The 17,705-nt window shown below is 36.9% G+C and overlaps 1 protein-coding gene across 6 annotated transcripts in view; it reads right to left on the bottom strand.

Annotated features, from left to right (window-relative positions):
* The window catches only part of LOC120770688 (protein crumbs), a 53,724-nt gene that overhangs the window by 16,596 nt on the left and 19,423 nt on the right, over positions 1 to 17,705 (bottom strand). For all 6 annotated transcript variants that reach the window (XM_040098272.1, XM_040098277.1, XM_040098281.1 and 3 more), the window contains exon 2: positions 31 to 174. In XM_040098272.1, coding sequence (XP_039954206.1) covers positions 31 to 174 — 144 coding nt within the window. The remainder of the gene's footprint in view (positions 1 to 30; positions 175 to 17,705) is intronic.

Here is a 17,705-nt window from a genome sequence, read left to right as displayed (position 1 = left end):
AGATCGTGCAATTTTTGAGGTCTTACTCACCGCGACAGGAGCGAAAACTTATGGCGGAATGATCCCAAATTGGCATCGGTGTCAGCAGTCGCAGGTAGGCCGAACCATTGAAATATGCCTCCGTACTTGTAACACCGGACGAGGCGGCATGCACTAATTGAATTAAACCTAGAGCTGCAAAGAAAATAATTAAAAATAATTATTTTTATATGTTAAAATTATTGTATTTATAATACAATTGAAAATAGCTGTTGTGAACTCTAGCAGTCAACGAGCGTCAGTTGAAACACCAAACCAGAAGGAAAGAAACAGGATTGCGACACATAATGTCATACCGGAAATGAACAGTCAAACTTTCATCAAAAAGGGGGTCTCTCTTCCGAGGCTGGTTATACCTATTCACTGGGGGTGTTTTTTTACGTGGCGGGTCCCAAACCCATCGCACAACCCTATGGGGGATCTCACTTTAGCTCGCCTTCAAACGGATATTCTTAGGCTACCCAGAGGATACTTGGTCAAAGACCGGAAGTAGTGAGCTGCTTGAGCCATCTGTAAAAGAATCGTTTCTGGCCTCTCCCAAGTGAATGGCGATCAGAGAACTTTCCTCACTTGCGTGAACTTCTACACATGACTCCATCCTCAATCTTTCATAGTTATTGTAAATAAAGTCTTCCACTCTTTCCATCCATGATGTCACGAACCAATGTATTTAACTGTCAACCTATCAAACCTCACATTGTCTCAACCAAGCAAACGGGATTTTAGATATCATAACTGATTCCTGAAACTATTTAAGAAAACGATTTTGATTGGTCTGTTTGTGTGATACTTATATGCTATAGTGATTTGTTACGATCTAAACAATTGGCTTGGAGACTACTCCACTGTCCTGAAAAATAATCCGTGTCAAATTTCATCAGGATTTTGATTCTTCAGTATGTGTGACAGCTAAGTATGTCCTAAGTAACCTGATATCGGCGTTTCGGAGCGGTTCTGAGCAGCTTCTTGCAGCAAGTTTCAGATTGTTTTCTCAAAAACCGAGTGACTAATTCGCGTAGAGGCGTATTCATAGAGTTTCCGAATAATATACCCTGCTCAGAGTATAAAAATATAAACGATCAAAAATTTTATATAAGGACAAGAGCTGTTAACATGGGCCCGAGAAACATTAGAATCTTAATATATGGTAATCCCAAGTGTAATACATAGAAAACTAGAGGATCCGGCGAACTCTGGAAACAAACAAGCTGATTTATGGTACTTTATTAAGTCCATTTTTAGGAAGTACAAATAAAATATTTAAGTATTTTAATGATTTTTTATTGTTCACGTATTGTAGTGCAGAGGTCGTACTCTTCAGTTAAGTACCTTGTGATAGACGAATTTTTCTATTTAATTATCAGGCGCAAGAACAAACAACGCAGATGATCTTCCGTCCCTTGAACACGCCATATGTATATAATTGACCATGCAAAAAGCATATTCCGGACCACAAACTTTAAAAGATTGATCTTGTAATTTGTTAATGGTCTTTACGAATGGCAGAATCGGAAATTGAAGTATTTTAACCTCAAACGCCATATCTGTTGGGATCATCAGTATACACCGAATGAAAACTTCATTCCCGAATTTTCCTTTGAGTATTGTAAAGCATATCACAATGCTTATAGTTTTATTTGGTATATGTTTCGAAGCATTATTACTAAAATTAGGCGTTGGCAAGCCAGACTCATCCAAGGAGTTTAAATATTCAATTGATTAGATAGTGGCTTCACCTTCATTCATTACTTAACCAATAGATTTGAATTTATGCATTGATCCGATGTCCTCATTCTGAACTCGTAGATAAGGTCTTCTACATCATTATTCTTTGCCGTTAATGTAGCTCGCTCACTCAACAATCCATTACTTTTGTGGTTAGTAATGATGTTTGTTGATAAAATCATCTTTCGATGAGACAAAGTTACAGACATTATCGGAAAAATGAAATCAATCCGCTCGATTCTTTAACAGGTACTCAACTATTGCCGATAGTCAACAATTGCTCAAAAAAATCTTCAGAAGATTTACATTAAGCAAGTCAGTCATTCATTTCTCAATTTGGCGTTACCATTCCTAACCTGAAAAATAAACTATAACACAGGTCTTCGATCAAGAGTAAAGCAAAGCAAAGAGTATCTATTTATTCATCTCAAGATCGTCATTTTTGGAGAGGACACGAATTTGATGCAAAATATCTTCAGAAGTCGAATTGTACTGACTTTTAACATAAACGGATACAAAGTACCCTATGTCCGTCCGCTGGTTCTAAGCTACCTCTCCACCAATTTTCAGCTAAATTGCTTTAGCCGTTCTTGAGTTATAAATAGTGTAACTAACACGACTTTCTTTTATATATTATACTATAGTACTTAAAAAGCCGAATATCTCGAGAAGTATTAATGATAGCGATTTTCACCTCGAACCTTTGTTATAGCAAATAAAATTTCCTGCAAATTTGTCACGTAAATTTTTTCTATAGCTCTTGTTATTGACGAGATATATACAAAAAAATGTGAAATTCTTGGAAAATCGGGTTTAGAGCCCCGTACTACCTCGCCGTTGTGAGTTCCGACTTTGTTGCACTGGGCACTTTTGTAGAGTGAACAATTCTGAGAAATATGCGTCTAAAATGCGTCTAAAATACTTCTGATATGTAGGAATTTAAAGATAAAAACTAACGATTGTAGTGTATTTTCTATTGAAAATTTTTACATGCCTTGGTCCAGTTCTTAATGTTAATATTAAGAGCTAAAATTTTCAGGGAATTTTTTTAGGGTATGTCCAAGGAAATTTCGTGACGGGACTGAAAAAAAATAAATGGTTAAAAAAAACTCCCTAATATAGATATATTAGATTCTCTCCGGTACTGGTAATGAGCATAAAAGTCTATAATTAAATTTATTGTACAGTTTAAACCATCATTAGACTTAAAGCTTAGTGGAGTCCATATGGGCATTGGCGGTATGTATATTTATATTATATTATTTTTTATAGCAGCTCATTCAACCTAATCTAACCTAACCCCAACCTTTTAAGTGGTGTCACTCGCCTCGCTAAAAAGTTTCGAGTATTTGTTTTTAATATGACATGTGGGTTATTATACCTTTAATTATTTTACATATCGATGGAGTGAGCCTCTCTCCCTTTAGTTTGTTGCTTTTCATTGCTTTTTAGTGAAAAATTAGATGGAATGGGATTTAAGAGAGGCTCCACGCATAATGAAACAATGGCACAAGCAATGTGCGAATTGTCTTTGTGTATGTAAGTATGTATGTTCGTAGAAATATGTACGCTAATACTCATGCAAATACAGATACATACAGACGCTGCCATTTATAGGAAGCACACATTTTAAGCGACCTATTGAACTAAAAAGGTGATAAATGTCAGAGCGACAGAATGTCACATGAAAATCGCATTTACTAAGAGTGCAAAATAAAATAGTGCATTTGACTGACATACAATACTTACATACATAATATGTATTACATATACATGTACTCACATAGCAAGTGTTAAGCTTATTGTATAACATATGAGTCAGTGGGTTCGCACTAATGATTTTTCTCTAAAACCGATCGGTTTTCTTTTCTATGCGCGTTATAGGAATTTTGTTGACGACCTAAACACAAAAAAACACTTAAAATTATTCGAAAATGTATAATATACATAGTGGACGAAACTTCGATATGAGAGTGCTTGAGCTTTTTCAGAATAATAGATCTATTTATAGGCATTTTTAATCTTTGAGATGGTACTTAACCGACTAATTATTGGCTACACTTAGCGTGAAATAAAAAAAACTTGTTTATATTTCTAAAAGTTTTATCTTTGTAAATACTATACTAAAAATTTAAATTGTCCCACAAAAAGTTTTTGTATAAAGCCTTCGAAAGCGTGGCCATCGCTCAGTTCAATCAGCTTCATCAGTTCACTGTAAATGCGTTTTTCTAAAAAAAATGTATTCTTCGATTTTTTTCACCATAGATACTACATCTGTATATCTAGAAGAGAATTTGTTTTTCGGCTTCATCTAATGAAAACTGCAGACTGAAAACTGAAAGACTGCAGCAGTGGGAGTACCTTTTTCAGCGCCGTCGGAGTTCGCGTATAACTTGAAAAATATTTAATTTCTTTCAAAAACTTTATTGCAGCTTGCAAACTCTGATTTTTTGCTCTACTTGCACTCCCGGTCTCTGAGAGAACTCATCAGCAACCTGGCATAAGGGACTGTGGGACAGCATTTTAAGTTCCTTACCTACAGCTGCAACCGGAACCATTGGTTTTCGGGAATTGCAAAAGAACAGCTGGTACGACGACGAGTGCCGTGTCGCAGCGGAGAGAAAACAGACTGCCTACGTTTCAATCGACCACAAGGCGTGCAAGATGGGATAGATGCTGAGAGTTGAAGAGGGAAGCGAGGCGCATTTGCAGACAAAAAAACAGAGAGACCGAAATGCTTGAGTATGAAGAGCTTGACAAGTTGCCCGACAGGGGTAGGGCTCGAAAATTCTACGAAAAGATGGGGCGACCAACAGAAGGTTTCATGACCGGAACATACTCATGTAGAACCTCCAGAGGTGATCTGGTGACTGATGCCCAGAACATACTGAAATTATGGAGGGAAAAATTTTTCAGCCTGCTGAATGGCAGTGACAACATAACACCTAGAGATGGTGAACCAGACTCCCCAATTCATGACGATGAAGCAGACGTTCCATTGCACGACCATGAAAAAGTTCGAATAGCAATTACCCGCCTGAAGAACAACAAAGCGGTGGGGGCGATGGATTCGAAGCTGTTCAAATACAGCGGCGAAGAACTGATTAGAAGCATGCATTAGCTTCTTTGTGGAATATGATTGGACGAAAGCATGCCCAACGAATGGAATTTAGGTGCGCTCTGCCCGATTCACAAAAAGGGAGACCCCTCAATCTGCGTTAACTAGATACCTTAGGATAAATCTCCTCAACATCACGTTTTGTGTGTAAGATTAAATCCCACCATCAACAAACTGATTGGACCTTATCAGTGTGGCTTTAGACCTGAAAAATCAACAACTGACACGAAGCATCTCTTCGTTGATTTAAAAGCTGCTTTTATCAGAGAAAAGGTGCTGCCGTTATGCCACTATGTCTGAATTTGGTATTCCCGCAAAACTAATACGGCTGTGTAAACTGATATTGAGGAACACCAAACGCGTCGTCCGGATCGGGAAGGACCTCTGTGAGCCGTTCGAGACCAAAACAAGGCGACCCCTTATTGTGCGACTTCTTCAATCTACTGGAGAAAATAATTCGAGCTGCAGATCTGAGTAGAGAAGGTAAAATCTTCTTCAAGAGCGTACAACTGCCGGCGTATGCCGGTGATATTCATATCATTGGCCCTAACATCCACGCCGTTAGTTCTGCGCAAGTGGGTGTGTTAGGAAACAGATATACGTAGAAGTAGATATTTGGTCCACGTCTAGTTCGTATAAATGCTAGTTTATAATCAGAACTCGCTTTTACATGAAAGAAGATTATCATTGGATGATTGTCTAAAGCAGGCTTTATCTTGAAAACACTCCATATCTCATGGCTTCTTAAACGATAGCTTTTTATATTTACTTGATTGAAAATTGTAGAAAAATATCTGTGTTTCCTTCTTTACAGAAAATAAGTACTAAATTTTCTTTGAAAATTATCCAAACATTGAAATAGTTTTGATACGGAGATTAAACATTTTGAATCTGCCGAGAAAATGCCATTCAAGAATCTAAAAAGGGTCATAATATTCTGCAAAAGCTCTTTAAGAGATAAACTATTTTTATGGTAAAATATAAAATTTTGAAGCTTTTTTTTGTAAAAATTTGTTATTTTATATCTATGTGGAAATCTGCTTTAAGTATATTGATCGCTTGCTGCTCTATTTCTATACTATTTTTTGTGCTTTACACCACTTGTTTGTTCGACTCGCCAAGCCCGGGAGAGTGAAATGTGGGAATGCAGCTTTTATACTGCAAATAATATGTTAATACTCGAATGTAGCGAGAAAATGCGTTATTATGTAAACCCTATTGACATATTGAATTTTACATATTAAATTAATTATATATTTAAGTATATAATTAAATAATTATATTTTTGCTTAAAAATTGGTATTATTTATTTATAGCAAATTTTTACCCATATAAAATTATTGCTTTTGTGTTTCTACAAAAAGCACATGTAAGGTAAATAACTGTATATTTTATATTTAGAACAGAATATTTTTCACCAACTGGCTATTAGGAGCCTGAGTATGCAAATGCCATAGGAATTTTTTTTGATAAGAATAGAAAGCCGCACAACTGGGCTACAATAGTTTTTTTTACAAAACAACATGAATATGTATGATTTCCAACTATTTATGCATGAATTAGTTTTATAAATATATACTGACATTTCTATTTCAACAAAATATTATTTTTTGCACGTACGAAAGTTGATAGTTCTCAATATGAATGTACCATAAGAGTTGTTATAATATGTACAACTACTTCTGAAAATTAAATTGTATATATTTATATGCATATGTGTAATGTGTATTTATATACGAATATAGTGTATGTATATAATAGTAAGTTTGGAACATGAAATGTGCTTTCGACGGAAGCAGCAAAGCATTGGCCAAAATTTCATCAACCAAAGCAACACTGACTTGCAAAACTACTATACTCGTACTATGCGTGTATAGATAAATACATACATATGTATGTTCTGTACATACATATATGTGTAAGAAATTAAAAGCAGAAATTAAAAAAGTAAAGCTGAAAAAATAATCTCCAAATCGCGTTCATAAGCTTATTACGGTAATTTCAAACGGAAATGAAGAAAATAAAACCACCGCAAATTAGAAGCAAAGAAAGTTTGCAACATTTTTTTGGTTTTTATATTTTTTTTGGAACAATAAAAAACGTGTAAATATATTTAAACATATATGCAAGTGTTTAGAAAAAAGTTTAATCGCTTGCAAACACAAAACAGTTCAATTGAAAAATTCTTGGCCTGCCATAGTGAAACATGGTAGCGACGCTACCGACATTTTTCTTCAGTAAGGTTTGCCATATCATGAAAAGATATACGATCCAGCAATGAGTCGAAATTATTAAAATTTACTGCCGAAATTCGGAGTCAGTTTGCTCCACTTTTAGAGCGGGTTTTTCATGAGTCATCATTGTATCCCAAAAACAAGAAAAAACGTTAACTTCGGTTGCACCGAAGCTAAATACCCTTCGCAGGTGCATTTCTCTTAGTAACTATGTGTTCAATTTGTATGGAAGCTATATGCTATAGTAATTCGTTTTGAACAATTTTTTTGGAGATTATATTGTAACCTTAAGCAGTAATCCATGCCAAATTTCGTGAAGATACGTCGTATGATGAGGAAGTTTCCCATGCAAGCATTTGATTCCGATCATTCAGTTTGCATGGCAGCTATATGCTATAGTTAACCGATCTGAACAATTTCTTCGGAGATTACATTGTTGTTTTAGAAAATAATCTGTACCAAATTTCGTGAAGATACATTGTGAAATGTGAAAGTTTTCCATACAAGAACTTGATTCCGATCGTTCAGTTTGTATGGCAGCTATATGTTATAGTGATCCGATATCGGCAGTTCCAACAAATGAGCAGCTTCGTGAAGAGAAAATGACGTTTACAAAATTTCAAAACGATAACAAACTTCGTGACAAACTTTATATACCCTGTTCAGGGTATAAAAATTACGGTTTGGTGCGGTTTATGGGTCGGCGTCGTCATTGGACCATACTTCTTCAGTGATGATCAAGATCGGCACATTACTGTGAATGGGAATCCCTACCGCTCAATAACAAACAAATATTTTTTATTGGTTGATATGGACTTGGAGAATATGTGGTTTCAACAGGACGGCGCCACAAGCCACATGGCGAATGTCACAATCGATTTATTGAAAACCAAGTTTGGTGAACGTGTTAGCTCACGAAATGATCCAGTCAATTGGCCGCCTCGGTCGTGCGATTTGACGCCATTAGACTAATTCCTGTGGGGTACGTCAAGTCTATGCCCTATGCCAACAAATTGAGTTCAACGTCTGGCTTCTACAAGCGTGCCCGTGGTGGCCATGCTAAAGAAATCGAGTTCCATACATAATGGCATCTAATGTACTTTCATAGGAATAAATAGTTTCATTGATATTTAAAAAAGTTTTATTTCAAAAAGTTTTTGTAGCGCTCTTATTGAACCCCGTAGTTCTCTTCATAGGAGATACACTGTTTATAGCGACCCTTCAACTTTTCGTTGCCACTTTTGTTGAAAAATTTGTTCTTTGCTTCAAATCGGCCTTAATTTCGGCTATCATCTCATCATTTACCGAAAATTTCCTCCCAGCGAGTATTCTTTTGAGATCTGAGAACTGGAAATAATCTCTGGTGGCCAGATCTGGAGAATACGAAGGAAGTGGAAGCCATTCCAAGCCCAATTCATGGATTTTTGCCATCGTTTGCACGGACTTTGGACATGGTGCATTGTCTTGGTGAAACAACCTCTTTTGGGCGTCCACAGTGTTCACTGTCTTCGGTGCTTATTTCACCACGTCTAAACTTGGGGTAACAATCCTGGACGGTTGATTTTACTGGGGCTGGGTCTGAAAACTCATCATCAAGCAAGTTTTTGCTTCAACTGTCTGTCTAGTAGCGCCAGCTATTTGTCAAGTCGAGGATTTTTGTCTCATATTTATGAGTAAGTCTAAGAATATGAAAGTTGAAATTACATATGTTTGACATTTTTGAAAGTGCTTCCCGCAGTCTGCCTCGCAAACAAAGAAATCTGCATTATTTGCTGATCGACATTTGAACATAGGACGGATTGGAGGTATGTACTTCAGAGCGCCGGTAATATTATCATTATTTCGAAGCCTTTACCACAGACGTTATCAGCCTGGAATAAGTCTATTGGCTGTCATGGAGATGCGATTACATGCCATTAGACTACTTTATTAGCGGGTATGAAGCTGTCATAAGCATTCAGATTACATATATATTATACTAGTAAGGCTTGAAGGATCGTACTTTGACAGTTTTGAATATGGCCTTTGTGATGCCCCAACTCCTTAAATGAGAGTAACTTAGTTATGGACTTGAGACTGTCACAAACCTAACTCATTACTCCTGGTTGACTGAAAAAGAGGTATTCAAGGTGCTTCAACAATAATTTCATATAGTCAGAACAATTGAGAAGGAAGTTCTGAGATGAATCAGCTAATAATCTTTCATAAACCTTTGACAATAGCGATCGGACTAACATTTTTGACATACCGCATTGGTACCAATAAGACAGAAGGTCATATGAGGTACTGTTGTATAGCACGGGAATGAAACACCAAAAGCCAAGAGAACATATGATAATAAAGATACCTTTATTATTTGAAGTCAGCGAGGCAACTGACAGAATAAAGTGGAATTCAACTTCCGGCTTGAGGTTATGGACAATATCCGCCTTGGAACTCAATCTTCGGCTAGATCAGCTAGAGGTGAAACCCATATACGTGAAGGGATATGAAAACACATAGCGAAAAAAGTGAACGCATTTAAGGAATCTTAAAAACGGTGATTTTTGTAAGAAGGAGATCCATTGTGTGGACATATGATTCGCAGACTTTGACCATGATGATATCGATTGGTGGAACCGGATTTAACAAGATATTCACGGCACCCAGTTCAACACACCTACCAGTATGCGGTTCTATTATCGAATATTTCTTCGGTGTCTTCTCTACACGAATCCAAAATCATAGTATGTTGACAATCGCAAAAAGTTACATATTCTATTATTTAATATGGTGAAGAATCTTCCGGATCTCGACTGAAAATTAACGGTACTACTAATTTCTTGATGGCAGTACAAGCAATGTGTTGACAATTCAGCCAAAATTATTTAAGCATTAATGGTGTCATGGAAGGGAAGGCAAGTTCATAAGGCTGCAATGCATAAAGAAGCCAGTTAGGCACACATATAAAATACATATACTATTTTTTAGTAAAAACAGTAAAAAATTGCCAAAAAGACACTTAACCACATAGCCAAAAATTAACTTTCTTCTAAACTTGTTGTTCAGCTGGTCGGCGAGCTCGGGCACTTGCTGTCCACAACTCTCACCGCCTCTGCCTGCACTCATGCCACACGGTGAGTTCAGAGCCATATGTGGAGCAGTGAAATGTGTGTTAAGTTGTGGATAATGTCGTTTTGGATGAATGGAGCGAACCGTGAAACACGAAGTCTAACCTTTAATCGCAACATCACCACAACAATACTGCAATATATAGAAAGCAATAGTACGAAGAGACGGACTAACAATGCTGACGAAATTAACTAACCTCAAACCGCACCAACTGTGGGTGGGTTAGCGCTGAGCCGCTGAATGGGCGAACAGGGTACCATTAGATGTATATAGCGGGTGTGAAAGGTATTTTACTCGCATGTATAAGTAATGTGGATTTGTTGCACAAAAACGACGCCGACGACGGCGGGTCAAACAAGTCAACAACAGAAATCCAATGAATGTATCGAAAGTTGTGTGCTCGTCGACCCAACTGCCCTGCCCTGAATTTACAGCAGAGCCCTCTTGTTCATCCGCATGGCTGTCGTCAAAGCCGGCCACTCATTTGCAACGCCATTATGAGGCCATCGATCAGATTCACCGTGTTGCCTATTTGTTTGGACGCCGACTCATGTTGGTGGCGTGTCGTTTGTCGTTCTCTTGGTTCGCTAAGCCGTTCTACAGCTAAATGGACAAGTTAACAATGCTAATGGAGCGCGTGTTTTTGGACGGACAAACAAATGTCGGCTTATATGCGTATGTGTGTGTATACGATTGTATATGGGTCTCTGTTGCAAATCTGTTCATCTAATGGCAACGGAAGCTCATTATGCGGCCGCAGCAACACATTCGGTTATTAGAGGTATTTACTAAACGCTCGCCTGCACATTAGACGAACGCATCGTGGTGTTTGTAATGCACTTCGGCTGATGCTCGCTACTCGCATTTTAAACACATATACGAATATATGCACATACATATGTATGTATGTTCAATATTTATAATTAATGTTCTAACTTCGGCATAACGGCATAATTAGTGGGAGACGCATATAGTTACTCAGGTAATAAATGTTTTTCGGCTGCTTGGTGACTTTGGCTCGGCCTAAAGCTCCGAAGAGCATAATGATTAATCAAAATTGAAGATCTATTAAGTTTAATTACAGATTTGGTTAAAGCGCTTGTGCTCAGAGTGAGTTGTTAAAAAACTCATTGGATCATTAACCTCGAAAGAGTTACCGAAAAAAAATTAGAAAATATCCTAAGATATTAAAACTCATACGATTGACTTCGATAGCCAGATCTTTGACCGATGGATACGGTATAAAATCAAGCAGAAGTTGGAAAGTAATTATGTTAGATAGAATAAAGGGGATAAAGAAAGCGTTGGCCTGATTTTACCCATTTTTGGCATAATTTAATGTTCGACGTCTTTAATTTTTGGACGTAAGATGAAATAACTTGAGATCATTCATACATTGGTATTTGATTGCACAGTAAAGTGAAAGAATTAGATGCAATTTATGAGAAGTAGGCGTAGTTGTCATCCAATTTCGTCCGTTTTCAGAGTGTTTAATAGGAGTGTTTGGGTAGGCACACGAGCCAAATCGGTCAAGCTGTTCCTGAGATATCGGATTTCATCTAAAGGTGGGCGGTGCCACGCCCATTGTCCGATTCGTGCATCTCCTCCTATAAAGGTCTTCTGTACCGTACTTCCGTAAGCTGTTGCATTTTTAGTGGTTTTCAACAAAATCGTTATATTAGAGTGGGCGTGGTTATTATCTGATTTTAACCATTTTCACAGTGTTTAAAGTAATGCTAAAAAGACTTTTTCTAAGCGAATTTGGTTGAGTTAGCTGCACTAGTTTAGTAGATATGTACATTTGACCATCTTTGAGACGGGGCCACCATTAGGATTTCCGTTTAACTGGGCGGGGCAGTAGTGCGGACGTAGTACGAACTTCACGACGACCTTCGCATATTTGTGACCGGAATTCATATCCTGAAAAGAACTAACAATTATCCAGCATTTCTAAGGTTACAACAACGTCAATATTCAACACTGCGAAATAAAATTTGGAAAATAATTGATTAATATCGTTGTTAACCGATCAAGAACAGTCAGGTTAAGCTAAGTTATGTTAAAGGGTCGATTCCAAAACAGAACCCACTCGGACAGCTGATAACGCCGGTTCATTTCGATACCTAAATACCTCAAAGTGTTGTCCGAAAAGCCTATTAAAACCGCTTAGAAGTTTAGTTCGCTGAAAATATGACTACCAAGATTTTTTACCCGCAGTCTTCCTAGGCAATGGGGAAGAAAATGCCTCGATATGTCTACCTAATTTTCTTCCGTACAATTTTGACAGCTAGGTTGACATGTATGCATATTGGACAATGATTAATAAGTATTATTATGATTGCGGCAAGAAGAACCTTACTGAGCCAGAGTAAGTATGTATTTCATGGGAATTCCTGCGATCCGCACAAGGCCAAAAGGATACCGCAGTTGTACAGGAGTCCATTGTTAACCAGCGTCTGCTATGCTCACACGAAATTCAGAGATCAAGAACTAGAACACGATAGGACAACAGTGACAATGAATTGGGGTCAGTCAGATGTAATCGGAACAAGGTGTTCTCTCCTGCGATCTCATCGGCTTTACAGTTCCCAACGACTCCGCTATGACCCAGGCGAGTCAGATACTTGATACTATCGACACTCCCTAACTAATTTCGAGTGCAGCGTGAAAAGCTAGCACAAAGAACCCGCACTTTTTGAGCGTATCGAAATGTTTCTTTTTGTAGCATGGACCCCTTCAATCAACTCAAAAGTCCTACAACCGACTTATTTCATAATACTAAAAATAAAAAATTATCTGTTTACGAATAAATGTGATGAAAATGTTAACACTGATCAACTAATTCGTCGCTCACCATTCTCCTCTTTTAATGTAAATTAGAAGATTGCTCTTGGGAGATCACATTTTTCAACAACGTGCCGCTGAAGGAATAACTCCCTGGCTTTGGTTTACTTTATATATCATTACAGTAGAGTTCATTGAGTACGTGACTACGGTAAGCACTCAAGATCAAACTTTAACCGGGCTGGTTCATAGTAAACCATAGTACCTAAATATTTCCATCTCAGCTTTTCACATTCAACTTTTGACAGTTAGGTGCGACTAAACATTTTTCTTAGACTGATACAAAATTTGTTTAGGCCGCACTTCGGTAGTTTAAAACTATGCTTGAGGGAGAGAGAGAGAAAAACTCCCCCTCCAACATTCCCACAGTCAACATCGACCTTTTTATAGGCTGAACTTAGGTAGTCTGAAACTATGCTGGAGGAAAAGAAAACTTTCCACAGTCAACTTCAACGGCAAATTTCAGAACTATTTGGAAAACTATCCAAAATTGGAAGACACTGTATAAATTGTTTTTGTTTTTACTTCAACAGCGAGTTAAACCTGTCAAACACCCTGTATATGTACATATATATTTATATGAATACATATGCATTTGCTTATTGTGAATAAAACTATCATGACCTACATTTAGTACAACAATTGTGATGTGCTTGTAAATGGTCATTACCGATATTTTTAGGCAGGAGAATTCAATAGACAAAAAACTCTAAATTTACAATATTTTTTAGAAAATTAATTAATTTTTTTTTATTTAAACAAATTATTTATGCATTCCACCTGCCAGTTGTGAGTGCTTCAATTCATGAACATTCCTAAGCAAATATAAATGTTGCCTTGATACAAATGTATATAAGTATGTATGTATGAATGAATGTATTATATAAGTATATGTTTTGAAGTAAGTCTGTTTTTATGTAAATATGTACACCTATAATACATTAAGGTATGACTGTGTGTACTTAGTGGCTAAAACGCGCAGCGCTCCGAGTGCCACTTGTTATGCTGAATTTAAGTTGATTGAAAATAGTAAAGCGCTGCCTACGAGCAATGCATCGCAATGAGCCGTTATAGCGGCGTTTCACTATCGGGCCCACAGTTTGGTCATATGCTGACATAATAAACGCACCAAAAAGGGCGAAAGCCACAAGGAAAAAAGGCCATTCTGAGGTTCAACAACCAAGAAGAAGTTATTTGTAATATTACATTTCTTTAAAGGCTTATTCGGAGAAGACAAAATAAAGAAAGTTATGTGTAGAAGTATAGTTATGATTGTTTTTCATATAAAAATTGCTTTGCACTTGAAAAAGTCTTACTCATATTACAACTTTTGGTATACCAAAAAAGAAAACTCTAATAACATTCGAAAAGAATTCGATTATGATATAAGTAAATATGCGATAACATTGAGAAACTTAAGACTAAAGTGAAGTACCGCTTATCAGATGTACATACATATGCATATACAAATGAATATATACATATGTATATACATAAAGTATATATTTATTGTGTATTATATTACATTTACCAGCTTTGACGCCGACGGAAGGTCTAGAACAATTAGAATGTTGGGAAAATTATTGAAAGTGGCACACGAGTGCATATATGCAAGGGTGTATTTATGTATAAAACATATGTATATAACAATGTATGTATGTATTTTCATATTATATATACATATAGTATATTTGAAGGGAAAATATAGCATGCATTCTTAATAAGAAAATGTAGAGCAAGGCAAATTTATAACTAGCATTAAATAAAAAAATTACATTAAGGTGGTTCTTAAAATCAATCATTATCAATTGTATTCGTCTCGCTTGCACTCAATCTCAAATCAAAATAAGAATTATAAAATCCTTCACAAATTCAAAATATTCGTCAGTTTGTATGATAGCTTTATGCTATTGTGATCCGATTTGAACAATTTCTTTGGAGATTGCATTATTCCCTCAGATAAAATCTCATGCCAAATTTCGTGGAAATATCTCGTCAAATGAACAAGCTTTCCATTTAAACAGTTAATTCAGACCGTTCTGTTTGTGTGGCAGCTACATACTAAAGGGATCCCATCTGAACAATTTGTTTGGAGATTGCACTATTCTCTTAGATAATACGTCATGCCAAATTTCGTGAAGATATCTCATTAAATGAACAAGTTTTCCTAACAGGCACTTGATTTCGATCCTTCTGTATGGCAGCTCTATGCTCCATACCATATAGTGATCCGATTTCGACGACGGTGAAACGGTTCTTGAAGAGAAAGAAAGTGACAAACCTCAGCACCACCCTAATATGCATAGTAACATCTTTCGAAATACATTAGTATGCATTTATAACTCATAACTTGTTCTGGGAAAGTCAACAGCCTAATGCACATTCTTCCCTTTCTTCTTTAAACCTTTTTCGTAACGAAGCTGTGAGCTTAATCACAATGCTTCTAATAATTGGTGGAAGCTGCATTGTTCTTCGTTAATTTGCTGTTTGATCTAAAAATGTTTTAATGTAATTAGTTGCAGCTAATTTAAATTTTCGAAAGTGCGAAAGAAGGAGGGGTAATAAATTATGGTTTAATTTGTGGTTTTACGAGGGTAGCTTCAAAAATTTATATGTCAAAGGAATGACGAGTATAAGTACTAAAGATTTGTATTAAGTACAAGTATAATATAGTTTTAAGTTTGAATATATACCACAATGAATGGGTTGAGAGGTACCCCTGGTGGCTGATAAAGATCAATGAAAAAAATCGTTATTCAACGTGAAGCTTTGAAATTGCCTACGAGAGTCTAGCACTGTCCGGGAAAAGCTTTTTGGTAATTTAATTTATTTTAAATCCACATTGCTAACGGTAAATACAAATAATTTGGAGTTCCAAAAAGTCTATTCATTCACTTCCAGTATATTTTTTTTTTTAAAGAAAGATAGACCTTCTCTGAAGAACGGCTTGTGTTCATCTGGTATTTCGAATTGCTTTAATTTTTATTTGCGAACTAAAAAACAAAAACAGTTTAGACAATTATAGGCCCATAGACAATGTAACGAAATGTAACCGTGACTTTAATATAAAATGGACCCCTTAAATCGACTCAAATGTCATACCACTGACCTATTTTATAAATCTAGAAACAAATAATATCTGTTATCGAACAAATGTTATGAAAATGTTAACACAGGGAAACTTACAGGCTCCGGCACTCCAATAACTAATTGAAAACGCCATAAATTCGGGTTGGAAAATTATTTTTATATATGTATTTTAAAGTACAAAATGTGTGAAAATAATCATAACTTCAGGACCAATTCACTTTTGCTGGATATGACCACCTTTTGCCTTAACTATGGCCTTGAGATGGTCAAAAAACGAATCGCAAGCTGCCCGAATATGACTTGCCGGTATTTTGGCCCACTCACGGACAATGGCTTTCTTCAGCATCTCGAGACTGGTGTTTTTTTTACTTCGGACCTTGCTCTCCAAAATGGCCCAGAGAGAATAATTCATTGGATTCGCATCTGGTGAATTCGAGAGCCATTGTGTGGTCGTAATGAAGTTCGGAACGTTGTTTTTCAGCCATTCTTGGTTCACTCGCGCTTTGTGAGACGGTGCTGAGTCTTGTTGAAACGTCCATGGTTTGCGACCGAAATGTTTGTTTGCCCACGGCTTCAAAGCAGCCTCCAGAACACTTTCCCGATAATATGTCGCATTTACTTTGACACCAGGCTCAATGAAAACAATTGGATTTGTGGCGGGTGCTGCCTCCTGGTGGCCAACCGATTACTTAGATTTTCGTATGAACGATCGGTCAAGTAAACCCTATCGTTTTGAGAGTTCGTAATTGCTCAGTTGGAAAAATTTTTTCGTCAGAAAACACAATGTTCGGCCAAGCGAAGCAACTGCTTCGCTCTCTCAAGTCTTACTTGTTGCTGCTTCGGTGTGAGATCATGGGCCTTTTGGAACTTGTAAGGCTTGACCTTGAGCTCATTTCTCAATATGCGTCGGATGCTGTGGTCGGATATTTTCAGTTCTTTAGCCATTTGATTGGCATTTCGTCGTGGATTTCGCTCAAGTCACTTCAACACTTTCCGAACCATCTCACGTGACAGTCACGTACAGTCTTTTGATGACCACCTCCATGGCTTTTTGCGAGGCTACCAGTATCATTGCAACAATTGTAAACTTTATTCACATTAAGGTGTTTGGGCTCACGAACTATTGCTGGCTGTGATTTTCCAGCTAAATATAAAGCAATCACACTATTACGTTTGAATTCCATTGCTGATCATTTTTTTTGCGTTCACTTTTGGCAAAACGCCTTTGTACACTTGTGAACAATACTCCGAACTGTCATTCAGCAAATTTATAAACAGCTGATACCAGTGCGAACGGTCTGAAGTTGGTTACACTTCGAGTGCCGGACTCTGTATATTCGTTGGTTTTCATTTGTCACAATTAAACGGAGATCCGAAGATTTGTTTCGAAAGATATTGGGAGACATGAGACATTTTGGAGCATATGGCGATGAAAGAACATATGTCCGGTTCCTGGTCTACTTCGTATACCATAATAGTCTAGTTAGCTGAGTATGTGACTACGACATACACTCATGATCAGAGATGATCAAGACTTGTTCATT

Source organism: Bactrocera tryoni, chromosome 1, assembly GCF_016617805.1.
Source record: "Bactrocera tryoni isolate S06 chromosome 1, CSIRO_BtryS06_freeze2, whole genome shotgun sequence".
NCBI classification, from domain to species: Eukaryota; Metazoa; Arthropoda; class Insecta; order Diptera; family Tephritidae; genus Bactrocera; species Bactrocera tryoni.
The sequence above is the reverse complement of the archived record's forward strand: the minus strand, read 5'-3'. Positions and strand labels throughout refer to the sequence as shown.